Here is a 24,760-nt window from a genome sequence, read left to right on the forward strand (position 1 = left end):
GACTATTACTTACCACTAGTAGTATTGGTGGTGGTGCCTGTAGGGCTGAAACAGTCACGAATAGTGCTACTACGTAATTTTTCCGACGGAATATATATCTCGGCCGTAACGGTGTCCCGGTTAATCAGCCAACTGCTACTATTACTGCTACTACTATTAAGTGACTCACCGTTACTGACCGGACATCTCCGACTTCCAAGGAACACTAGTTACTAGTAAATGCGGAGTAAGTGACGTCGTACGATAGAAGGTACACCGCGGGCTAATCCTGCAGGTGTAGCGGGATGCTATGGTAAGACGGCTGCAGGAGGAAGCAGTAGTACTAAGTTAGTTTGTGTAAGTAGTATCTCCTAATACCACCTATAAACACTCTAAGTACTATCCTTAAAGTCACCTCATAACAACGGCATACCCTAAGGTACATCTGGAATCGTGCATCCTACCCCTAACATTCACCGAGGCCCCTCCAAGATACCGACTAAGCCCTCCTCCTACCCGTCCCGCCGTGTCTCACCTTCTGATAAGCTTTCCTACTGCCAGGAGTCCTTCATCTCACAGGCTACTGACTCCCTCCCGACCCCGCTTTGGCAGGATTGCCGGTCTCTCTCCGAGTGTCTCCAACCCTCACGCGACCAATTACCACAATCAGCCACGGAAGGCTTTCCCGGACTCACCACACACTATGACTACTGCAGTAGTAATTCCATTGCAGTTTTCCTTTTATACCAGTTTTGTCCTAGACTAAGCCGGTCTAAAGCTTCGACTCCGCAATACGCCTATCTCTACTACTTCCAACTACCAACTAAACAAAGGACCAACCAGCCCCCGCACATCTAGCAGGCTGGCCAGCATTGATACGACGGACTCCGCTCCCACTTCCTAGTAACGTTAATAGATTCCAGTATTTATCTCCCTATAAATCAGACATTGCCCTCCCTCACTATCTACCCACGTAACCCCCTCACCACCGTAACCATGATCCTCCTCACGGCACTCCTGTGCCTCCTAACCCTCACCCTCACCACAGCCCTAACCACCACCACCACCACCACCACCACCACCAACAAAACAACCCCCTTCTCCCTCCCCTCAACATGGGGCAACCTCTCCCCCTACACCCCGAGCCCCGGCTTCGGCATCCCCCCAGGCACACCCAAACAATGCCAACTGACACAAGCACACATCCTGCACCGACACGCACAGCGCTACCCAACCTCCTACCTCCTCGACGCCGACAGCATGGAATCCTTCGCCCAGAAGCTGCAGAACTACACACAAGCACACCCAAACAGCACCCTCGCCACGGGCCCTCTGTCTTTCCTCAATAAATGGCGCTATCTCATGGGCACAGAAGCCCTTCTCCCCACTGGCGCCGCAACGGAAGCTACCTCCGGTGCGTTCCACTGGTCTCGCTACGGACGGGTGTTGTATGATGCCCCGGCTGGTATGGCGGATTGGAGTAATGAGTTGAATGTCTGGCCGAATGGCACGAGGAGGGATAAGCCCATGTTCAGGACGACGAGTCAGGCGAGGATTTTGGAGAGTGCGAGGTGGTGGTTGAGTATGCATCCTCCTCCCCATCCCAACACTTTCTGATGGTTTGGGTGGTGTACTGATTAGGGTTTGGATAGGCGGCTTCTTCAGCAACATCGCGGCCAACAGCTCCGCTGATAACTACGACCTGGTTATTATCCCAGAGGGAGATGGATATAACAATACCCTGTCAGGGAGTTGTCCGAACGGGGATACTGAAGAGGGGTACGTTCCCCAATCCCCTCTACACACACACATATATATATATAAAGAGAGAGAGAGAGAGAGAGAGAGATCACATACTAACCAAACCCATGCAATGAAACAGCGACGACTCCGCCGAACAATTCCTCCGCACCTACACCCCCCCAATCATATACCGCCTAACCCCCCACCTCCCCAGCACCCTAAATCTCACCGCGCTCGACATCCTCAGCATGCAAAACCTCTGCGCATACGAAACCGCCGTGCTCGGCTCCTCCTCCTTCTGTTCCCTCTTCACGCCCTCCGAATGGGAAAGCTTCGCATACATCCTCGATCTACAATTCTACGGGGACTACGGATTCGGCTCACCCTCCGGTAGGGCACAGGGTATTGGATACGTGATTGAGCTTGCGGCTCGCTTACAGGGGAAACTTATAACGGAGCAGGTTGCCAACGTTAACATTACTTATGATTCTAATGCGGAGACATTCCCATTAAATCAGCCGCTGTATCTTGATATGTCGCATGATGATGTGATTGTTTCTGTTTTAGCTGCGCTGGGAGTGGAGTATTTTAATATTGGGGAGGATGGGATGAAGGGGGATATTGGGGTTGGGGAGATTCCGCTGAACCGCACGTTCAGGTTGAATCATATTGCGCCGTTCGGGGCGAGGTTTGTTACTGAGGTGTGGAGGTGTGAGGCTTCTTCTGCTGAGGAGATTGTGGTGGATGGGGGTGGGGAGGTGGTTTATGAGAATGATGTTGTGAAGGAAGGTCAGGGGAGGGAGTTTGTGAGGTGGGTGTTGAATGAGATGCCGGTTCCTGTTGGTGGAGTGTCTGGATGTGAACAGGATGCAGCAGCGGGTGGGAATGGGTTTTGTGCTCTGGAGGGGTTCTTGAATGGGGTGGGCAAGATGCAGGAGTTGGCGGCGTTTGAGGAGGCGTGTATTCAGGGGGCGGGGAGTGGTGGGGGGCAGGTTGGGGATGGGAGGCCTTAGTATTATTACTTTGTAGAGTTAGGGTGTGTGTGTGTGGTGGTGATGTAAGTGGTATGATATTGGTATATGGTATGGTATGCTAGAAAATCACGCGTATGGGTATCTAGCTCAAATAGCTGCCGGCCGCCATCTATCGCCATCAACACGAAACAAATATGAAAACAAACAGATAAGAAGCAGACTAAATGCCAGCTTTAGTCACAGAAATAGCAGTACACCAGCTTAGTCAACAGAATAGCAGTACACCAGCGACGCCGTATTAGTCTAGATAATAGTAGGTATCAGCCATCCTCGGAAGGTGGTTCGGAGTCGCTCCGACTCGATGGACGAGATAGCTCCAGCTCTTGCTGCTCGTGCAGCTCGTTGAGCTCGTTCAGCTCGTTCAGCTCATTCAGCTCCTCCGGGGTGAGCACGCGTCCGCCCAGCTGCACGTCATTGACGTGAACATTATATTCCAGTGCGCGCTGTCCCTCTCTGATCAGCTCTTCTGTCCATCCCAGACACCGCTTGAGGCTCTGGTTCAGCCGCTGGCTGTCGGCGAGAAGCTCCTGGTGCTTCGCCAGATCGATGAGGAACCGCTTCTCGTCCCGCGCACGATGCTGGGAGTCCTGATCTGCCTGCGAGTCGGGACTCAACACCCCGTCTTCCATGGAGTCTTCGTCGCTAAAGTCGGATAGTTCTTCTGGCGACCGTACAGACGAATGCTCGCTCGCTTCCTCGACTTCAGGAGGAATCGAGAGAGCACCGGATACGGACCGGCTGGACGTTGCCATGGACAAACGCCCTGAGCGACTGAGGCGTCGGTATCTGCGCAGCTCTGCATTCTGCTTCCGCATTTCCCGTTCTAGCGTGCGGTTAATGGCGAGAAGCGACGAGTTGCTGATTTCCAGATCCATGATCTTCCGCTCTGTACGTGCATTAAGGGCGCCGTTGGCCTGTCCGCTTTCCGACTTGGACGGGCTCTGCATCCCCGAGTTATGCGTATCCACGGAAGCGATGGATCCGTTGCTGAACACTCGCGGCCGGAGGCCTGGCAGCGGTTCAGACGCTATAGTGCTGGCGTCGATCTTTGGTTCTGATGGCGATATGATGAGCGGGCTTGGCCGCAGCCCTTCCCTCTGAGGAGGGGAGAGTCCACTATTGGCAGAGTCGAGACTCGACGACTTAACGTGTCGTACAGCTGGTATCGGTCGCGCTGATACACTACTCGACGGGGGACTATGGGCCTGTGACCCTGCGTCAAACGAGTCATCCTGCGACCCGACGACAGACGGCCCATCAGACAGCCGCGGATTCGAGTCCACCCTGGCCGGTCGCAGTCGCGGCGAGGCAGACGGTTTCGCCGACACCACCGATCGCGTCAAGCCAATCGACCGACGTTTATACGTCCCCCCTACCTCACTCACCGGGGACTGCCTCTCTTGCGCCCCGTTCGCGTAGATAAAAGTGGTGCCGGACGTCTTGGTCTGCAGCTTCGGGCGGGGCTCCTGCTCGGAAATAGTCGAACGTGCATCAGATGCATGAAAAAACATGGGGGCTCCGGCTGAATTGTCCGACGCAGAATTGGGACGAGAAAGCTGGTTAGACTCCATCGTCACGGTCCTAGCCCGGGTTGTCCGCGATGGTTCCAGCATTCCCCCCCGAACGGGACTCCGCTCCGTCCGGAGTCGCCCCGTATTTGACAGCTGGCCCACATGCGGTTGTGACCAGGAAACTTGGGGCGACTGTTGTTGTTGCTGGTGCCCGTTGGTCGGGGTGTTGTTTGGGGAGGAAATAGCACCATCGCGTCTGCTGTTGCGGGAACCGGATCGAGGGGTAACATTGGCACTGAGCAGGGATGAAGGTGGCTCGGGATCCCGCTTAGAGGGGACGGACGAGGGATGTTCGGAGGGAGTCAGTCGCTTGGGAGTTCGATAACCCCCCGGAGTAGCGAGTCGAGGAGTCAGAGGAGATTTCTGAGAGCGATGAAAGGCGGCGCTGAGGGCGGGGGTGAGAGGTTTGGCGAGATGGCCATTGTTTTGTTTATCGGCGGCGTTCATACTTGCGGGAGTCGAGGGGCGGAAAGGAGAGCGGCTCATGGCATTGCGACAGTAGTGCTCGAGAATCTGCAAGCATGATGATGGCACCAGCCAGTCGACAGCGGGTTCTTGGGACCGTCCAGGTGATGAGAGGAGGAGAAGGAGGAGGAGGAGGAGGAGGAGGGAAAAGAAGAAGATGGGGAGGGGAGTGTGGGATGACGATGTAGTGCGTTGAATTTGTTGTTCAACACAACAAAAGAAGGATAATTAATTGTTTTGGGTGCAAAACATCCCTCCCCACCCCAATCCGGCTAGTCTCTTAGTGGCTCCCCCTTTCACCGCAATTCAAGATCCCTTAATCAAGTTGTTTCTTATCCCGAATTGATTCTCTTCTTTCTCTGTCTATACATTTTATAATATATTTCTGGCTTGTAAATTATCACCACTTGAAACCATTCATCTGTTCCAAAATAGTAAGAGTAGTAGTTCTAACTGCACCACCCTTACTGATCGCAGTCAACCCTTCACATGGGCTGACCATGGGTGAAGTCGGAGTTGCGGCTCTCTCCGGAGTAGTAACCGGACAGCCATCACGCCGATCACCCCATCCATCACTCCTTTCCCTAGTTACTTACTGTACACTACTAAGCTACTGTAATCCACGGAACCCGGAGTATATTTTTCTGATGTGATCATCTGACAGATGAGATTGATTGATTGACTGATTGATTCCCTGCAGTCCCTTATCAGTTCAGATCTCGTCGATCAAAACACTACTGTACGTCTCCATGGCGAACCCGAATCTACTGCCGACACGTGATGCGTGACAAACTAACTGAACTATTCGGGGAATGCAAGGGCCCGTCTGCCACGTTGATCTTTGAAGAAGAGAAGCAAGCAGGAGAGAAGGAGGGAGGGAGGGAGGGGGGCTAGACTCCACATTCCTTCCTGGTTGTCAATGCGGGTTTGTGATATGTGGTGAAGTTTATCGGGGGGATCATGCGGGTTGGTATGTACTGATCTATGTGGTGTGGTTGGTGTTGTTGACGAGATACTTGGTGAGTAGTTACTAGTTGTGTAGCTAAGTTGTGCCTTTTCCAGTGTATTATTATCCCTTGTAGTATTATTTGCAGAGTAGCTAAGTATAGCATCCTCAGGAGTACCGTGGATGGGTCCTCGTTTAATGTAGATACTTCCGTCAGGACTTAACTAGCCCTTAATTAACCTATTAATAGTACCATCTGGCTGGATGCCAGCCAACAATTAATCAATGCAGTATAACCAACCAACCCCTTCATGCATGCAATACGGCCTTACTGCGATATTTATGGCATTAATATCTCATCGTCAACGCCAGGTACCCGACCGTTGATCTATCATGTAATGAGTCCAAGTTCTATCTGTCCTATATACAAGTCTGTCATAGTACAGCCCTTATAGTTTCAAATTATACCCAAGCGGTGCAAACAGGCCTATCTCTGATCTATATCACGTACTGTGAACTAATAATATCTGGTGAGAATCGAAGCGGGTAATCGCCAGGAGTGACCCTTTGCAATGGATGATGGCATTTCTCGTGGTCACAGTCCCAATCTGATCGATCTTTTCTGCCCGAGACTGAAGTACCTGTCATCTCGTGTCAGACGCAATGCCACTGTGACCGGCGCAGCACGACTGCCATGCGGTAAATTGCTCTGCTGGAGTAGACTACTGTCCACTCCTAGGGGCTGGGCAGGAAGAAGCCCAACCTGCTGAACTAGTATGGTGCGACCATAAGTCATCACGAAAAGAACAACCGTTTCTGTCGCGGATCGGGCGATTCCGTTGTTCTCCGCTTCCGTGTCTTCGATGCAGCCGGAGCCTCAGCTACAGCATCTGAAGCACCCTGAACAGCCTCCTTGATCGTCTGTCTTGACAAACAATAGTCAACATGGTCATTAAATGCACGATCTTCCGCCACCTGAGGTCGGGAACAGATCGGACAATCCCAATAGACAGGCTGCGACGGTGATGCAGCCGCTTCATCCTGCCTTTCTGTAGACTCAGGTACCTCCTGGCTCAGCTTCTCCAAATCATCGAGCTCTTCCTGTAATTCTTCCCGTGCCGCTTTCTCGAATGCCTCCTCTGTCTCGATCTCCTGTTCCACCGGAGAATCGGCCACCTCCGAAGCGGGCTTTGGCCGCGAAGTGAAGCCGAAGAGCTCTATGCCGACCTTCTTCGTGCTCACCAAATTGGTGCACCGTAGTCCAAGCAGTCGCATCTTCAAATCAGGCATCTCTTTCTCAAGTTTCTCCAGCATCGGGAGCGAAAACGCGTACAAGTCCTTGGCAGTAGATACCGCCCGTGGAGGCTGGCATTGTCGTGATAGAACCTCAAAGGTGGCGAGCTTGACCTTGAGAACCAATGTACGACCCTTGAACTCGGTCCGTGCCAGATCTTTTTCAAGCTCCTCTGCTATCGACCACAACTTCGCTCTGAACTCCTCTTTATTTCCGATCTCATGGAACGTCCTCTCCGTTCCCACGCTCTTGCGCTCGTAGTTCTCCACCGGCTGAATCTTTGTTCTACCCAAGCCGAGATAGCACTGCATCAAGAAATGGAACGCTTTTTCTCCAAAAAGTTTAGTCAATATGGCACGCTGCGGATAAATGTCGCCGCACGTTTTAATGCCGATCGCATCAAGCTCACGTTCGAAGACACGGCCGACACCATTCACCTTGCGGACAGGCAGCTCCTCCATGAACTTCATAATTGCTTCTTTTTCATTAGGGACGCAAAATTGACCGTTCGGCTTATTCTTGTTGGATGCAATCTTGGCGATTTTTGCATTTGCTGCAATGCCGGCAGAGACTGAGATCTTGGTCTTCTCCAGGACCTCTGCGCGCATGCGCTGGACGGCCTCCTCGGGGTCAAGCTCATTTTCAGTACAATATGCAGTCAGATTGAGATACGCCTCGTCGATACTGGCGCTTTCGAATGTGGGATCATATTGTGCGAAAATGGCACGAATTTCCTTTGCCTTTTTAGTATACTTCTCGTAGTTCTGAGGCAGGCAGATCAGCTGAGGACATAGCTTCTTCGCGACGAACGATGCCATGCCACTCCGACAGCCGAACTTTCGCGCCTCATAGTTGCAGGTCGTCAGCACTCCCTTGCCGACTGCCATAGGGACAGTCTTCAGTTCCGGACGGTCGAGTTCTTCCACTGCAGCAAAAAAGGCATCACAGTCGACGTGAACAACATGCTGCGACAGATCTCGCGTCAGTTCTAGCTCCGCAAGAAGCTGGTCAGCGCGTCGTAGATCCGCCGACAGATCTAGTTTCTCGAGACGGGCTTTCTCTTTGAGAATGCGTTCAATCTTCACCGTCAAGACCTTGTCCCGATTTTGCTCATGATTGAAAAACTTGGAGCCTTTGGAGGCATTGTAAATGATTTCCGATACCTGCTAATCTTAGCTATACTCCTAGACCGTCGTGGCATACTCACCTTTCGCTGGTCCACGGTATCTTGGCCCGCTTTGGTCAAAGACGGTCCTAAGAGTTGATATTTCAAGGTATTGTAGCTTTCAGCAGACTCCACACTGTTAGACGCCTTTGCATCATCATTTGGTTCCTCGCCCGAAGGCTCCATCTCTGATGATGGAAGCGAGGTTGAAGGGCATAAGATTACCCAAGCAGGCAGCTATTGCGACGCCTGATCACGTGAACACGCGTGACGGCCCGTGTTTCACGTGCCGCTGATGTCAACTCATCCGAGCAGCTGCATCTCGCTGCCAGGCACACAACCGCTCCCATGTGGATTCTAGATTCGGAGGGTGACTTTCTGGGTGGTAATATCTTCACTCACTGCTTTGCGAGTTTGGCTGATTTTGAAAGGCAAGCGCGTGTGGCTGCGACCGGGGAAGAAGTATCTCTTCGGTCGGATCAAGCAAGATGGAGGTAGGTGCTGAGACCATGGTCAAACTCCGCTATACTGACTTTGGTCGCATGCAGTCCGACATGCTATTGATAACAAGTCCATCTCCCGAAAGCATATGATGATCGAAGTTTCACCTGTAAAACCAGGCGATGGAGTACGATGATCTAATTCCTCTGCTTTCCCCGCTAACCGTTCAGTCGCATATCTACACCAGATCGAAAATTGCCGTGCGCGACTTGGGCTCGAAATATGGCACCAAAGTGGATGGTAATACGGTGAAGGATGAAAGTAAAGACCTGACTGGTGAGGAGCATGAAATTAAGTTGGGGAGATACGAACATGCGCTGCGGTAATTACCATGGCAAGGAACAATGTCGGCAGGGACTAACCGTGGTGGTTACTAGGATCAAGTGGCAGCCGGTCGTTCTTACCTTCTCCTTTTCCTCGAAGGAACTCAAAGCGAAAGACCCCCTGGCACGAGTGCGCTCCCGTGTCGAGGATTTGGATATCAAAACGATTGTTCCGTACGTTGTCGACCACACTACACACGTCGTCCAGAAGAAACGGAATACTGCCAAAGGTCTGCAAGCATTGGTGAATGGAAAGTACATCGTGCAGGACTCCTATATCGACGCCTTGGTTTATGCGGCTACCCCGAGCGACCTAGAGAACCTCGAGTCGTTGTCCCCGTTGGAGGCCGATTTCGACACTGCATGGCCGGATGCAATGGCACATCTTCCACCACCCGGCAAGGAAACCGTACAGAGACCAAAGGAAGCATTTGCTCCTAGACCCGATAGAATCAATATCTTCGATGACTACACATTTGTGTTCATGGACCCTGCGCAGTTTGGAAACTTGCAGGATGTCATTACGAATGGTCACGGGAAGGCATTGCTTTACCAAGTGGAAGAAGGGGTCACCACGGCGGCAGAGATCGTGCAATATATGAGAAATGCGGCTGGCGACAAAGGTCTCGGGAGCCAACGGGATGGCCCTGGCGGAGTGGTTCTTGTTCGTTACGTTGCGACTGGACGCCATGAGAATTGGTGGGCCGAGCTCGGTAATGAGGTTGCTTTGTCGACCGACCAGCGCGTTATTCAGCAGAGCGAGTTCCTGGACGCAATTCTGGGAAATGACGCTTCTGGTCTCTGCCGGTCTCTGCCCGAGGCCCAGGACATGGATGTAGAACCCACACCACCAGCTGCTACCCCTGATGTTCAAGAAGTTCAAGACTCACAGCCCCCGGCGGAAAGCCAAGTGTCAACGAAGAGGAAGCCACGAGTTCGAGGTTTTGTCAGTAAGATGAAAACATTTGATGATGGCTTCGATATCAACTCTATTCCCGCTCATGCTCCGGAGAGCGTTGATGATTCGCCGCCTTTGATGGAAATCGAGCCATCGCCGGCACAACAATCGCAACCGCAAAGCAGCCTCCAAGAGGAGGAGGAGGAAGAAGAAGAAGACATGGTGTCAAGCCTACTGCCGGGTGCCCAAGCGATGAAACGTCGACGCGCTCAGACGACGGCGAGGACCAAAGAAGAGCCTAATTCCGAGACAAAAGACGAGGCCATGCCACGGGTGAAACGCCAGAAACTGGACGTACTGGAGGCCGCGCGACAGCACCGGGAGGCCGAAGATGCGCAGCGCCAGCGTCAGGCGGAAGAAGCGTCGCTGCAAGGGCCTCTTGAGGATGTCAATGTGGAGAAGCTCAAGGGGCTTGCAATCGTAGAGGAGATGGAAGTGAAGCCGAGACACGTGAGCGAAGAAGACCGACGGTGGGACGATCGGTGGAATGGACGCAAGAACTTCAAGAAGTTCCGCCGCAAGGGCGAACCTGGACAGCCTCGCTACCGCATCCAAACGGTGATAGTGCCACTAGAGGAAGTGACGCGAAAAGACTTTGGGATTGGGGACCACTACTGGGTTAGTAATCGCACGGAGCAGAGTCCAGCAGATAGTCCAGCCGAACGGGCTGTCAGCCAGGACGCAGCGGCATCCCGCTCACAGTCCTCGGCCCGGGTCGAGTCGGAGACACCAGCGCCCAGGGAGACCCGAAGTCAGCCCCGGGTGCAAAAACGGATGCGAGAAGAGCAAGATTCGGATAGTGATGATGGGCTTCGGTTCCGATTCCGTCGCAGGCGATGATTGATGCTCAAAATGTAGTTAGATAGATACCTTTAACCATGACCAGTTCGTTCTCAGCTTTTGTGCGTGAGAATGGGATATTGAATGTAGTTGAATGATGAATGGCCCACCATCGCATGGTAAGGCATTGAAGTGAATGCGATGGATGTGTTGCCGTGTTGCCATGTTGCCATAGTGTGGAGAACCACATGCGGGGGAGCCAAGTATTCAAGAAAGTGGATATGCTGGGTAGACAAACACAGTCCTTATGACGCTGTTGGGCATTAAGCGGACCACCTCATAGGCGCATTACCGTGAAGTGTTGTGGTGGATGATATGCGGTCAGCCGTGCATGATGCGAACCGGCTTGTATGATATGATTAACTCTAATGTATAGTAGGTATCGAATTTGAAGTGTAACAGTATCTGTATCTAAGATATTACATCATGAGAGGAAGTGGATGAGATAGTGAGAGTGGACACTCCCATGTGGTCTGTGCCATGGCTCATCCAAAGTGGCCTTGGGAATGGAGACCCCCCGACCCGCCGGGCTGACCCCGTTTGAGATGTGTTTCAAAGGGCCCACGGGAACCAAACACTGATTTATGTGAAACGATACACTATATATGTATCTTGCTTGATAGATAGTAGTCGATTGTCGATTATCTTGGGTCTACAGGTGAGATGGCGGTCTGGAAATAAATCAGCTAACTACGAAGTAGGATATGCACATGATTAAGTAACAATATGCTAGCAGTCGAGGAAAAAGGGGTGGATACTTACTGCTGTAAGTAGCATTCAGGTGGTGTGATGAGTCCAGCGGAGGAGAGCGTGACCAGCAAAATCACTAACTAACCCTGTAAACCTGGTTTAGGGGGAACCCGAACAAGGCTGTGTTTTGGCTTTTCCCGTCTTGCCGTAAGAATGACTGCCGGTCATGGTGAATGTGTGCCTGAGGAGAGCCTGGAAGATTCCCTCTCTCTGTTTTTCTCTCTCTCTTTCTCTCCCCCTCAAAAAAGTCTCTCCGTCATCCTCGTCATTCCATCCATCTCGTTTCGTCTCTTCTCATCCATCCATCCATCCATCCATCCTCTTCCTATTCTTTCGCTTTCCCACTCCTCTATTTCCTCCACATCATTTCCCATCCCGCCTGGCTGCGATTGCTTTCGTTTCCTCCATCTTTGTATTCTGATCTACACACTCCATACAACCATCATCTCCTCATCGCTACAATCCCACCCACTCCAGCTGCCTGACTGCCTAACCGCCGATTAGCATCTCGCCCACTCGTTCGACTGGCGACAATCTGCCTCCAACGCATCAGCATTGGCACCGCCATGGACCACGTTGGCTAGCCCTGGCTGCAATTCATATTATCGCTCGTTACCTCTTCCATCCAGCGTCCTGTCTATTTTAATTTCTCCTTATCACGGACCACAGACCGCTCACAATAATTCCCCCCCCGTCACCCGCTGCTCTTAGCCTCCCGTCAATAGTATGTCTCGCAGCGCGCATCCCCCCCAAAATTTGATCCAGTGCCTCGTTTTTAGACTTTGCTTTGCTTTTTCTTGCCTTGGTCACAGGTAATTGAAATACTAACTTCCGACCCACCCGCAGCGCCCTGCTTTAACTAACGATTGACGACTTCCGACTCTTCCTCTGTTTGGCGCTTCCCGGTTTGGTGCTGGCGACCTCGATTTGAATGCCGTCTGCATTGATATTCTCCCCCTCATCGTCCCCCATGATTTCTACCATCCCCCCTCCCCGTCCGGTCTCGGTCAATTCACTGGCCAGAGCGTCGGCCTCGACAACCATTCCCTACGCCAAAGCGAGTCGCTGCACCAGTGCCGAAATCCAGATTCTCGATGGTCCCATTAATCCCCCGGCGGTGGGGCCTGGTCAGCTGGTCTGCCAGTCCCCGGTGGATACCGAAATGGAGGATGCACGGATAAGCGTGGAGACGCCTCAGGCCTGCCGATCCCAAGTGCGTTTCGAAGACCTTCCCATCGAGATCCACGAGGCCATTCTAGATCATTTGTTTGGCGAGCGGGCATCGGCATTCACGTCGTGCGCGCCCGGTAAGTCCGCGCGCAGTTGGAATAAGTCGTTGCGTCATCCTCGTCGAAAAGCGCTCTCCAATTTGGCATTGATCACCCCTGTCTGGCGAGCACTGGTGCAGGACCGAATTTACAGGCACAGTGAGTCCCCACTTTTTAATTTTGGTCTTCCTCAACGCCACAATTCGTTGCATCTGTCTAATTCACTGCCTAGTCAAAATCAAGGGTACCACAGATGAATTGGCAGAAAGTGCTCGCTGGTTCCGTGCACATCCCCACCTGGCCCCGTACGTCCGCCATGTCGAGATCTGGATCCCGGTATGGGGAAAACGCGCCGTTAAGAATACATCGCATCATTTTCCGGCCCGGCGGTTGCATGACGAGGATGCCGGCCTGGTCGAGCCTGGAGTGCCTCAAGCCATCGCGTGGGACGACTCCGATACCAACCATAGCTCCGACTATCGATACCACTATGCCAGTCATAATGCGACACTGGAGGAGATGTTCTCCCACGTCAAATCCGAATTTCCCGAAACACGCATACTGACCCTGGAGGGAGGTCACTGTAAGCGACCGCCCATGGTCCGCCAATTCCGCGATGATCCATGCGGCCACTCCGGACGGCGGCGTTTGCCTACGCTGCCAGTCGTCCAGACGTTTGTCATGCGTGGAGCGTGGAATATCATGCGCGACTATCAACATTGGTTGAACATGTCACAAGCTTTACCGGGGGTGCGCGAGTGGCACTGCGCCTACGCCAAGCCCAAATTCGAGGCCTACGAGACTGTCGCGGAGATTCTCTCCCGCATATCCCCATCACTCGTCCATGTCAACATCAGCCTGGAAGGCTTCTACAACAAGGACAACACACAATCCGGCTGGATGCACGATGGAATCAGCCCACCACATCTCTGCCGCCTGCTTGGCGAGGCAGCCCCGCGGTTGGAGTCCCTTGCATTTACGGGGAAGGTCTGCGCCTGTCTCTTCAATGCAACCCGCAGCTTCATGTCCACCTGGCCGGCCAAGTCCAAGCTCAAGTCGTTAGATTTGGTGGTCAAGACCTGCTGTCGCGAAAAGCGGGCCAATCCGGGACTCGGATTTCTAGACGACTTTTCCGGCATCACCAATCTGAACTTTATCCGCTCTTTTGAGAAACTCGTCCTCGGCGCTGTGCACAGCCTGCAGCTGCACACTGCCTTGACGTACATGCGCATCCGCTTCATCGACCTGGATTCAGCTTGTCCGCCACTGAATCCCTACTTCCAGCTGTCCGACGACGAGTGCACTGGTTTGTGGAATGAGAGAATTCTCGAGACCTTGCACGAAGCCCGTCCCCAGGCGCACTATGCAGAGCTTTCCGACGGCATCTATCCCCAGTATGGACACAACCGGCAGATCGTAGGGGCGGTGTACCCGCGAACTCGACCATTAAGTATTCATGCATCGACATACAAAGTTATCGCCGATGTGTCCAAGCCATAGCGCTGCTTCTATTGATTTGATTGTAGTTTATGGGCGGGATGGCAGCAGCAAAAGTCTTGAATGTAGCCCATTTATGATACCTAGTCTTTACCAGATAATGCAGTATATTTTACGATGATTGCGTGAAACTGATTAGATAAGTGAATAGCGAAGCAGCAGTTGACTACAAGGGCTTCGCAGATACTGCATTGCAGTTATTATAGTTTGACTTAGAACCAGTTCAGAACAACAAGCTGGCAGATGCATTAGACAAGATCATACTACTAGTAAGAGATTCACCCATCCATGATATATACAACCACACCACCATTCCAATTCATACCTAACATACCCAAACAACTACCAGCTCCAACTATTAATAAACATACCTAAACCTCGGATTCTACCCCACCGTCAGCCTCACAAACCAACACACACACACAAACGCTGAAAGCAGGAAAAAACATACCTCAAAATCCGTCAAATCCTCCATAACCCCATCCCCCTCCCCACCACCACCAACATCACAACTACTCATCTCCCTCCTCTTATTCCTCCTCACCAACAAAACCCTAATCCCCCCCGCACAAACAATCTGACACACCGCACACGCAAGAATCAACTTACACCCCGTCTGATACACCGGCGCCTCACTCGCCAGAAACGCATGCGGACCGATGATATTCCCGATACAGTATGCCAGGAACACGAATGCCGTGGCGGTTACGCGCTTCGTGTATCCGCCCATGTTGCTGGAGGGGAGTTGGAGGGCCAGGACGAGGGAGGTTACGAAGGAGCCGATCTACATACCCCTCATCATCATCCATCATTAATATCTTACTTTCATGGGGGGAGGGGGTCTTACGATATAATACCCAAATAACACGCCATATTCCCGTTCTCGGGGTAACTTCCATAAAAGACATATACCGATGACGGTGGGAATCAGGTATGCGATCATGATGAAGGTGCGGGTGTTGGGGATGCGGGTTGAGAGGTAGGTTCCTGATAGGATGAAGAGGACTTGGAAGGCCCCTTGGGGGATGCCTAGGACGGTGGTGAGGAGGGGGCTGGTTACGAGGCCTTTGATTATGAGTTTGCCGAACTATATATCATTTTGTTCCGTATTAGTGGGATTGTGGTTGGTGGGGAAGATAGGGGATGGGATTTACGTTGGCGACACCACCGTTGATCGTCTCGTTCAGTAATGTGAATAGGAATAATAGCCAGACTTGGGGGTCGATGAAGGCTTCGTGGATTTGGTATAATTTTATGGAGCGGTTGAGTATTCCCTATGGTTTTTTATGTTAGTATAGTGTGGGTTGGGCTGAAAGGAAAGGGGGAGGGGAAGGGGCTACAGTTTGATTCTTCCTCCCCCTGCCGATGAGCAACACCTTCTCCTCCACAGTAAATGTCTTACTTGAGAGAATGCTGTTCGGGAGGAATATCATCATCACTACGCCCCAGATGATTGTGGCTCCGCCGCAGATGAGGAATACCGCGCGCCATACGGGGAACGTGTTGAGTTGGCCGATGGCGTAGGTGAGGAGGCCGCCGACCTGAATTTTTCTATTAGATTGATTTGGAATGGGATGGATGTGTGGGTACTCACCATCGATCCAACGCCATTACAGCAGTAGAAGATACCCGCACGGAAGGGTTGTTCCTGTCGGAGGTACCACATTCCGACGATCATCATGAAGCAGGGTGTTATTGGGGCTAGACTTGTTAGTTGGTAGATAGGTATGGGGTGAGGGTAGGGTTGGTACATTCAAAGCAGCCTAGGAGGAATCGACAGATGGCTAGGCCGGTGAAGTTGTTGCAGGCGGCTGTTATCATGAGGATGGAGCCCCAGGCGATTCTGGTGGTTGTGTTAGTGGGTTTGTATTGGGGATTTGGTATGAGACTCACACGAAGGATGAGACGACGGTCCCGATGGGTAGGCGTTGCGCGATGTAGCTGGCGGGGTATTCCCAGAAGAGGTAGCCTATTATCAGTAGGTCAGCTGCGCTGGGTGTATTATGATGTGAAGGGTGTATACCGAAGTAGAAGATACTCGCTAGCCAGCTATACTCATCACTGTTGATATGGGCATTGGTGAAGAGGTCGAAGACAGCGCTGTATGAGAGGGCCTGTTTATCAATGTATTGTAGACAATATGTCCCGCACATCAACGGCAGAAGAATCATGTCGATGCGTCTCCGTAATTTCTTCGTCCGGACTGGATCGTCGAGCATCTCTTGCATCTGGTCGTGGGATATGCCATGTTCGTGGAGGAAGATTTCGGCTTCGTCTAGGTGGGTGATTTGGCCGATGTCGACGTTGTCTACTTTTGTTGTAACTGGAATGGTCTTTTCTGGGTCTCGGGGTTTGGTATTTGATGTTACGTCTGTCATTGTGAGGGTAAGTGTTGTCTAGATGGAGAGAAAGTAGAAAATGGGGAATGGAGTGATATAAGGTGTTTTCATGGCCTATGACATTGCGTCGCCCTGATAAGCTGCAGCAGCCACATGATGGCGAGCCGCGAGACGTGTGTCGATAGCATGGCTCTTGGTCTGAGTGATAAGATCAATGCGTCTGGGTTATATTGCCGTATATAGCAAGATGCACGACAATCTAGGTGATTATATGCTATCTCGGAGGGTGTCCGAGATAAGACCAGGTGATAAGATGAAATGCGGGGTGCGCGATCGGCATCAGAAGTAGAGCCGATGAGTAGCTGAGGTGTGTCCGTGAAGCCTTCGTTTTTTGTTGGAAGGTGTAGAGATGATGATAGATGCGTAGGTTGTAGCTTGTACTGCTCTTTGTATAGGCACTCGATGGGTGTTAAGCTTGCAGTTTGGGTTGCCTTGGTAGGTGGTAGGAAAACCATAGTAGACGGTCTTTTGTCCACTGATTATTATAATCCAGACATTACCGAATGTCTGTAGGTAGAGGAGGAACAATGGATAGGATTGTCATGATCCGCTGTTTGAAGAAGACTGAAGAAAAGACAGGTAGTCACCGCAGCTGTGGAATTTACAGTCTATAACTCGAAGATGAACTAGAAACGACGAAGCTTGGCAACGCCTACTACGGCTGAGCTATCACAGCCAATCAATCTTTCATCGCGTCTTCGAGCAGACCCGACGGAAGGCCGCCGCTGTTGGCCGCATCCCGGCGCATGAAGAGCGACTACAACTCCAATCAGCTACCACTCAACTGTTGGATGAACCTCCAAACATATGAAAATGATCCCAAATTAACCTCGAAACCAATAACATGCCCTCTCCATCATGAAACAGCTTATGCACGTGAGATTATATTTATAAAATAATCTACATTAATTAATATCCCTGCTGCTGCAAACCTGACCTGCAACCCAACTTAGCGCTGCTGCTCTGCATCTAGTTATAAATATATCCCCCTAATATTACTACACTAAGTAATCCAACACGTTCTATCTCTGGAAACCGCACTATTCGGGTGATATTAATAGGGTCCAACTACTTTAGTGAACTACACTTGACCAATCACCACACCCGGAAGTTTCCAACAGGTTGGAATGGATCGTCCGGGAACATGCTGGGCTGGGATTGACAGCGGTTGCTGCCGCTGCGGCTATACCCATCTATTTCTGGGGTTGGCAAACATCTATATTCAGCTGCTGCATGTTCTCAGTGATGTAGTCATGGCTTCAATATTTAAGTATTGTGGAAGTTCCCGTAGACATGGTGTTCATCGACAAACACTTATAAATTGAAGCATCATCCAGAAACCAAATCTTCGCAATGGCAGCCATCGAATATCCATCCACCCCGGCCTCTATCCCCCTCCACCATCACCAAGCAACCATGGAAGCATCTCGATCTTCCGATGCCGAGAGACGACAGAAGGAAGAAAACCTCGCCAAAGCCAAAGCTAATGTCCAACGTATAATGCAACTTTACCGCTCTGGGAAGCCACTATTTACACGGACACTCTTGAAGGACCTTCACGAGCAGATCATTCAGGGAAAAGACGAAGTTAAGATCCCAACTTGGAATGGTGAGGCAAAAACATACAGCCTCGAAGTTCCTAAAGACCTCGCCGAAAGATGGTAAGTCTATCTGCTCCAATCAAACACAGTCTGTCACTCTAACAGAGGAAACAGGCGCAGATATAACATCGACTATAGCAGCATCCAGCGCTTAACACTGTTCGACCCATACCTTCTTGATCTGCTGTTGGACCCCCCGACCCCCGTCTCCATTACGTATGTGCGCGACCCAAGCCCTCCTGGCGTCACCCTCAAAGTGATCGACAATACATTCAAGCTGGTCCGCCGGGAATGGCAGGAAAGCGAGACATGCTCTAACCTAGAGGGCTCTTTCGTGAAACCGAGGTTTAATCCGGAGGCAATCACGATCACCAAAATTGTTGCCTTTGGACTGGGAACCCTCGGCAAGAACAACCTCGGGCAACTTCCGGTCCGCTCTTATGCCCAACATGCTGCTACGTTGACTATTGCCGCTGTTTTGAAAGAACGGAATATAAGTCAAGGTCTTGATGTGCAGTGCTTTAGCCAGGATCCGTGGTACAATGAGATAGATATTGAGTTTCTGGGAGGTCTCGGTATCACAGTGCTGAAAGACCCTGAGGGATTTTTGGAGATCGATGAGCAGACGCTGGTATTCTCTGTCGGTCCCGATGTTCCCGTTAGGCAGATCGTGGCAGATGTGCAATGGCCGGCTGCTATGGTTTGGAATAGTCCGCTTTCAGAGGTACAGATTAATCGGGGAATGTATTGGGCGCGGTGAGTTATTCTTCTCTTGCGTCCATACTTTTTGTTCTTGCTAATATGTGACTTATGTGTAGTAGTCCGATGGAGGCTGATCCTGATTCAGAGAGGGTCGGTAGTATGCTGCGCAACTATGACGGTGCGCAACTGGACGATCAGGCTGATTATTTTGGGGAGTTGACTGTTTATGCGAGAAGGCCGCGTTCTTAGTATACAAGCGGGGAAGGGTGTGATAATCCGTGATTTGGTAGTGCATGTGACAGGAAGTTTCATAGTCATCAGGGTTTGTAGGTGGTGTGAATAGTACCGTGATAGATTAGTTTCCTATATTCCGGTTATTCACAATCAATGTCCACCCTATTGCACATTGATGGCATTATATATCTGGCTCTGCATGAGCCTCATTAAAGTTATAGTATAGTCTCGAGATAACTCAAAACGTATTGCAAAAAGTCGAATCCATCCAGAAATTGATAGCAACTCTCATCGTAATGATAGATCCATTCAACCAACATTGTTGCTAAAAGGTGTCTGGAGAGGTGATCTGGTACTAGCAGCGGATGTGTCGGCTAATATTGTGATTGGTTAACTGAGACGCTGGTTCTAAGCTGATATGCAGGTTGACTGCGCCGCGTGCGGAATGGATCAATCGTGGTGTCAATAAGTCTGGATGATGAAGTAAGGAGCAAGTGAGATGATAGTGCATAAACTCCTGTTGAGACGTGTAGTACCCTATGATTGTTCCTGAATTTGAAGGCGGAGATGACTGGAGATCCAGACAATCTTCCATCAAGGCTGGGAATGAGTTATACGATAGTGAATCTGGTTATCACTATAAATGCCATACAAGGTCTTTAACTGCGATTCGTACAAGATAATCCTTGCGAGAGCAGATATGTCATTAACTATCGCGATGCAATGGGAAAGCCCTCATGGCACGTGATCGGAAACCGGACGATCCCTTATCCGTTGTGGGACAAGTCCGGCTTCACTTTCCTTCTTCCTACTTCCCCCACACTAACTTCATAGATACCATGAAGTGTACATCGTTTACATACTTTACATGGCACTGAACCTACTAAACTACTTCTGAAATAGTTAGATTCAACATCCTTGGAGATTGCCACTGAGTCTGTCTGTGATATCTTCTTCTCCGATTGTCCTGGGACCGATACAATCACTTAGGTCCACCTGGCTAGCGCTACGGCAGCAGCCACTTCCCCAGAATGGCCGATCGCCAGTTCAATCTTGCTGATACCCTTGGACATCGCCACAGCCTGAGCGTGTCCGTGAAGCTGAGCCATGTTAGTTGATACAGGCAATCAATGCTGTGTAATTGCCAAACATACCTTGACAGAAGGATTCCCGCTTTCATCCAGGATCTCGATATTTTGCATTGCAGCCCCTGCACCCATAGAAGGCACCCGGAAGCTTTTGAAAACGGCCTCTTTGGCACTCCACCGACCCGCAAATGCGGAGCGTGGGTTCGCTGCCTTCGAACAGTAGTCCCGTTCTGCAGGTGTGAAGTTGCGCTGCAGAAAATTGAGGTTCTCAATGTGGAGGCTCATGATCTCCTCCACGTCGACTCCAACGCTGGTTGATGTCGTTGCACCGGAGCGCTGAGTAACACGCTCGAGCAGAGACTGAACAAGCGCAGCGGTGACATCCGATCTCTCGCCTACACTATCCGGACTAGGAGCTTTAACCGGAGTCTCCGACCCGAAGGAGTCATCAGCAGCTAAGCGACTGTCCGGGTTAAGGAAGACACTGTGCATAGTCTCGGCGCTTTTCCACGGTGGATCACATTTGACTTGGACCAGCGAGTTCTTCAACAGCCGTGCGACAAATTCCACGTTGGCTGTTCGCTGCCTCTGTAACACTCGAGTTCGGTAGTCTTCAAATGTTGCAGTCGGAACCGCCGCGAAGACATACCTGGGTGTTACTACCACGGCCAACGCACCCTTTTGACCAAATCCAAAGGAGGTGAGCATGATCGCCTTCATGTCAGGCACCTTCATTGAATCCATGGGATAGACAAGATGCTTAAACTGTCGGAGCTGCTCATCTATATTGTCTGCGTTGCGGTTCCCTGGGACTATGCTGTCGCGGAACATTTGTATGCAGCCGTTAAGTTGCCAGGCGCCTGCAGCTGCCTTGGGATGCCCTGTCACAGATTTCTGACACACGCAGAGTAGCGGATTACCTCTCCGTCGAACCAGGTGGTTCATCTGAGCATTGATAACCTCCCCTTCGTTAAGCTCATTAGCTCGGGTTGAAGTCCCATGGCTCGAAACAACACCTATGTCATCGATCGATAGGGCCCATGTTGCTAGTGCGGCTCTTAGGGGAGAGATACTGGCATCTTGCAAGCGGATACTGTTAGCCCACCGGTGCTGGGCATCTCGTAGCCTTGATTTCATTCTTTCTTCGGTTGCACAGATGGTACTCTCAGTTTGGCACGTGCTGCTCACTTGCCCATCCCATGCTTGCTGACGAATTTCGGCTACCTCTCTTTCGAATCCCGCACGTCGAATTTCAAGATCCAGTAACGGCGAGTGCCGGGCGTCTGCTGATTCTCGTGCAGCCGTCAGGATTCCCTTGCCTGGGGCCGGAATCGATCGGCCGATTTGATCACTCGCCATTTGGGTGTAAGCAACAATGCCATAGATTGGCAGTCCCATCTCGAGGGCAAGATCAGCAGCCATCACTATTTGTACTCCACAGCCAGCAGACTCTGCAAACCCGCTACGGGAGCTTGTGGTAGGGCGAGAGAACTCTCCCGGAAGACGACCTTTAGCCAACTCTTCTTTGGTATTTGCAGTAGCCTTGATGCCGGCGAATTCGTAAGCGACTTCTTCTCCAAAATCATCACAACCTCCAACAATAGCAACTTTGCACTTCCCACTCTTAATAGCTTCGCATCCGCTGTCCAATGATTCTATGGCTGTGGCACACGCCCCGACATGCGTCCTGAGTGGACCCGAGGAAGAAAGAAGGAGCATGTTCACCCATGCGCCCATGGTGTTAGAAAAGTGATCAAGTATGATATCTCCTTGGACTGGCCGATCGAGATACCGGTCGCGGTACATGCTCTGGATTGTCTTCATAGGACCGCCTCCAGTACCTAAGCAGTTGGCTACCTCAGAGACCTGAATATACTGATACATCTGATACGGATCTTTGATGCCAGCGAACAAGAATGCCTCCGAGACGCAGCAAAGGGCATACAAAGTAGTGGGGTCGGCCTCCTGAACAATATCCCCGGGAATGCCGTATCGCAAAGGGTCCCATCCCTTGGGGACCCTTCCGCCCACTAAAGGGTGGAAAGGAATTGCCTTGGGCACCATTACCACAGCGCCCTTCTTCATGAAGACACGATAATTGTCCGAATCTGAGATTGGCCGGACAACGACATGGTCCCCATGGCGCAACTTGAATGCTTCGGCCGCTGACTTGGAGCTCTCGAACGGCGGCAGATCATCTTCGATCACAACTTCATGCATGAACTCCATTCGTGATGGATCGTAGGTGTTGAGTGCATCGGGCTCAACAAACCGAAGGCCGGAGTTCTCCATAATCTGTTGGTGGTACCTTTCAGGAATCTCGTCATCCGAGATCGGCTCGCTTGTCACGACATCGATCCATCCAACGTATGGCTGGCCCTTGAGATCGCCTGTAATGTGTCTGATCAGACCCATCATCCACGCCATCTCAACGTAACCTTCTAACGAGAATTGACCCTGGCTTTCCATTTCCCATCGTGTTCGTGAGCTTCCCCATGGCCCAAGCTCTGAGAATCCTACGATGACGACCGTTTGCGAAAGGTCAATCATTCCTTGAAGACCGGGAAGCCTCGCCATCATATCCTCCTGCCTCGCTATCGAAGGGAACCCAATATTGAGGTTGGCTCGCTTATTTCTTACTTCTGGCTCCTGTGCATGAGGGTTTGCCTGCTGTCCGTGGAGGGCTGCTTCGTGATGTATCTCCTCTTCCGCCAGAACAACACCCAAACGAAGATTTTCGGCCACCGCCTTACGACTCGCTGCGATATGTTCCTTTAAATTCCACATGGCCCCAAATCCGCCAGTTAGATCTGCATATACAGGTGTCTCGTCGGCAAGAGCAGTGATGGCCGGTGATAGCAGCGCCAGGATATTGAAGGCCATCTCGGCCCTGCTAAAGGTGATGACACCGAGCTTTTCCATCTCTGCTGCTATCATATCCGATGAGTGCATCAATCCAGTTCCTCGAGTCCACCCCATGACGGCTCCACAGATAGTGGCATACGTCGACCAGCTTTCGGAGTGGAATCGATTGAATAAGGACTTGAGTCCAATCTTGGCCTCCGCATAAAGGCCGTCTCCACCGATTGTCCCTTCATTGCATGACAAGGGTAGAACCACCATCGTCGGTCTGGTGTTTATGCGTCGCTTTTCCTTTTCGCGACAAACGAGACCCACCAGCCGCAGGAGGTTCACAAGCATCCCTCGGAGGGCAAGTTCCTGACGGCTGCCTAAAGTGTCGGGCTCACCGGTTTGTGGAATAGCGGCAAACGGAATGATGCAATCCACGTCATTACCAGCAGATGCTTCTGCGCCGTATATATGTCCGATTATAGCCTCACAGTCTTGTCTGCTGGCTTGGTTCATTGGGAGTAGCGTCAAACTAGCCCCGCGAGCTCCGTACTTCCTGAAGAGACTCTGGTAGAACCTAGCGGTCGTGGAGATTGTACGGCTTGTAGTGACATGGACCCTTGCACCACCGGCAAGAAGCCCTTGGATAATCTCTACAGCAATGGAATCAGGACCGGCACCTGTCACAAGGACTGTTTTACCAACATAACTGAAACCCGTGGTGAGGCCAGCCTCCATCACTTGATGAAGCATCTCAGTAGCTTTTGCGTCGTACGTCCAGTCCTCATCGACGTTGCGTGTTCTAAGATGCACAAAAGGGGTGGGCGCTTTGGTACTGGTACGAGAAAGATAGCCTCGGCGGATTACGTCCGCGTAGCTGCATACCGAGCGACTTGTTTCCGTATATTCCAAACGTCCTGAGCTGCGGATACTGATACTTGGCATCAAAGGGGGCAATGTGTGGATGTGTACAGGGTCAGTCGCTTGAGCCCGAATTCCTAACTTCAGGAATTGGTTCAACATCACAACATGGCCTTTCATCTCGCAAGCTGTGGAAGTTGACATCTCCAGTCGATGTAAGATGATATCCGTGCAGCCAGGGTCCCAGCGATTCAGAATTCGACGTAGGCGACCACCTTTCTCTGAAAGCACTGCGTCTTTAGATCCCTGTGAACTCGCATATATCCACTTAAGCAGGTCTTCACGGACCCAGTTCCACGAAGAATCATAGTGTCTGACTTGCTGGAGATTAAAGCTAGGTCGGACGCCTTGTAGGAACTCCTCGCCAAATTCTGCATTCCACTGGTCCAAACTTTCTTGCAAGTCTGATATATGATCCACCGACTGTGCCGAATCCTCGAGATCGCCAGGCTTGATCTTCAGATAATCTGCAAGCAATTTCAGCTGCTTGTGTTGGAGATCTTGTTGTTCCTTTCGAAGTTCACTGAGCGCCACTGCATCTATTGGAGTGGGCTCCGAGTATCCATTTTCGTTATCTAGTCGTCGCTGCGTTGGCAACATAGTTATCCCTTCGAACTCCGCGTATTGACCA

General features: G+C 51.3%; 8 protein-coding genes across 8 annotated transcripts; 4 read left to right on the forward strand and 4 right to left on the reverse strand.

Moving 5' to 3' along the window:
- Positions 1–975: 975 nt before the first annotated feature.
- BO87DRAFT_369281 (histidine phosphatase family protein) lies at positions 976–2,735 on the forward strand (the record flags this gene model as incomplete). Its single annotated transcript, XM_025621965.1, has 3 exons — positions 976–1,561; positions 1,632–1,758; positions 1,862–2,735. The coding sequence occupies 3 exons, from the start codon at positions 976–978 to the stop codon at positions 2,733–2,735; spliced, it is 1,587 nt and encodes a 528-aa protein (XP_025474845.1).
- Positions 2,736–3,016: 281 nt separating this feature from the next.
- BO87DRAFT_401422 (uncharacterized protein) lies at positions 3,017–4,774 on the reverse strand (the record flags this gene model as incomplete). Its single annotated transcript, XM_025625607.1, has 1 exon — positions 3,017–4,774. One exon carries the CDS (start codon positions 4,772–4,774, stop codon positions 3,017–3,019), a length of 1,758 nt encoding a protein of 585 aa, XP_025474846.1.
- A 1,332-nt stretch (positions 4,775–6,106) lies between these two features.
- BO87DRAFT_410619 (Y-family DNA polymerase) lies at positions 6,107–8,388 on the reverse strand. The gene is made up of 2 exons (XM_025626349.1): positions 8,240–8,388; positions 6,107–8,195 (listed from the first exon to the last, which is right to left on the reverse strand). Exons 1-2 carry the CDS (start codon positions 8,381–8,383, stop codon positions 6,534–6,536), a joined length of 1,806 nt encoding a protein of 601 aa, XP_025474847.1. The 5' UTR covers positions 8,384–8,388; the 3' UTR covers positions 6,107–6,533.
- Positions 8,389–8,642: 254 nt separating this feature from the next.
- On the forward strand, positions 8,643–10,884 carry BO87DRAFT_380700 (DNA damage response protein RcaA). The gene is made up of 4 exons (XM_025624353.1): positions 8,643–8,691; positions 8,746–8,825; positions 8,869–9,020; positions 9,076–10,884. Exons 2-4 carry the CDS (start codon positions 8,790–8,792, stop codon positions 10,817–10,819), a joined length of 1,932 nt encoding a protein of 643 aa, XP_025474848.1. The 5' UTR covers positions 8,643–8,691; positions 8,746–8,789; the 3' UTR covers positions 10,820–10,884.
- A 1,655-nt stretch (positions 10,885–12,539) lies between these two features.
- Positions 12,540–14,337, forward strand: BO87DRAFT_320049 (uncharacterized protein; the record flags this gene model as incomplete). The annotated part of the gene is made up of 2 exons (XM_025619876.1): positions 12,540–12,996; positions 13,070–14,337. 2 exons carry the CDS (start codon positions 12,540–12,542, stop codon positions 14,335–14,337), a joined length of 1,725 nt encoding a protein of 574 aa, XP_025474849.1.
- A 220-nt stretch (positions 14,338–14,557) lies between these two features.
- Positions 14,558–16,712, reverse strand: BO87DRAFT_430657 (putative MFS transporter; the record flags this gene model as incomplete). Its single annotated transcript, XM_025627553.1, has 10 exons — positions 14,558–14,570; positions 14,706–14,719; positions 14,786–15,118; positions 15,182–15,421; positions 15,489–15,608; positions 15,675–15,875; positions 15,929–16,035; positions 16,086–16,177; positions 16,228–16,303; positions 16,358–16,712. 10 exons carry the CDS (start codon positions 16,710–16,712, stop codon positions 14,558–14,560), a joined length of 1,551 nt encoding a protein of 516 aa, XP_025474850.1.
- Positions 16,713–18,086: 1,374 nt separating this feature from the next.
- Positions 18,087–19,285, forward strand: BO87DRAFT_410622 (SRR1 family protein; the record flags this gene model as incomplete). The annotated part of the gene is made up of 3 exons (XM_025626350.1): positions 18,087–18,394; positions 18,473–19,090; positions 19,153–19,285. The coding sequence occupies 3 exons, from the start codon at positions 18,087–18,089 to the stop codon at positions 19,283–19,285; spliced, it is 1,059 nt and encodes a 352-aa protein (XP_025474851.1).
- Positions 19,286–20,108: 823 nt separating this feature from the next.
- On the reverse strand, positions 20,109–23,568 carry BO87DRAFT_380703 (thiolase-like protein). Its single transcript, XM_025624354.1, has one exon. It carries the CDS (start codon positions 23,479–23,481, stop codon positions 20,398–20,400), a length of 3,084 nt encoding a protein of 1,027 aa, XP_025474852.1. The 5' UTR covers positions 23,482–23,568; the 3' UTR covers positions 20,109–20,397.
- Between the last annotated feature and the right edge of the window lie 1,192 nt (positions 23,569–24,760).

The sequence above is a fragment of the Aspergillus neoniger genome, assembly GCF_003184625.1.
Source record: "Aspergillus neoniger CBS 115656 unplaced genomic scaffold BO87scaffold_50, whole genome shotgun sequence".
In the NCBI taxonomy this organism is placed as follows: domain Eukaryota; kingdom Fungi; phylum Ascomycota; class Eurotiomycetes; order Eurotiales; family Aspergillaceae; genus Aspergillus; species Aspergillus neoniger.

What these genes read in the sequence shown, in the direction of transcription:
- BO87DRAFT_380700 (XM_025624353.1), top strand. Translation starts at nt 8,790, where the DNA reads ATGATCGAAGTTTCACCTGTAAAACCAGGCGATGGA. An exon ending in CTGTAAAACCAGGCGATGGA is followed by an intron (nt 8,826 to 8,868) that starts GTACGATGATCT and finishes CTAACCGTTCAG; the next exon opens with TCGCATATCTACACCAGATC. An exon ending in AGATACGAACATGCGCTGCG is followed by an intron (nt 9,021 to 9,075) that starts GTAATTACCATG and finishes GGTGGTTACTAG; the next exon opens with GATCAAGTGGCAGCCGGTCG.
- BO87DRAFT_410619 (XM_025626349.1), bottom strand. Translation starts at nt 8,383, where the DNA reads ATGGAGCCTTCGGGCGAGGAACCAAATGATGATGCAAAGGCGTCTAAC. An exon ending in ATACCGTGGACCAGCGAAAG is followed by an intron (nt 8,196 to 8,239) that starts GTGAGTATGCCA and finishes TAAGATTAGCAG; the next exon opens with GTATCGGAAATCATTTACAA.
- BO87DRAFT_380703 (XM_025624354.1), bottom strand. Translation starts at nt 23,481, where the DNA reads ATGGTGGTTCTACCCTTGTCATGCAATGAAGGGACAATCGGTGGAGAC.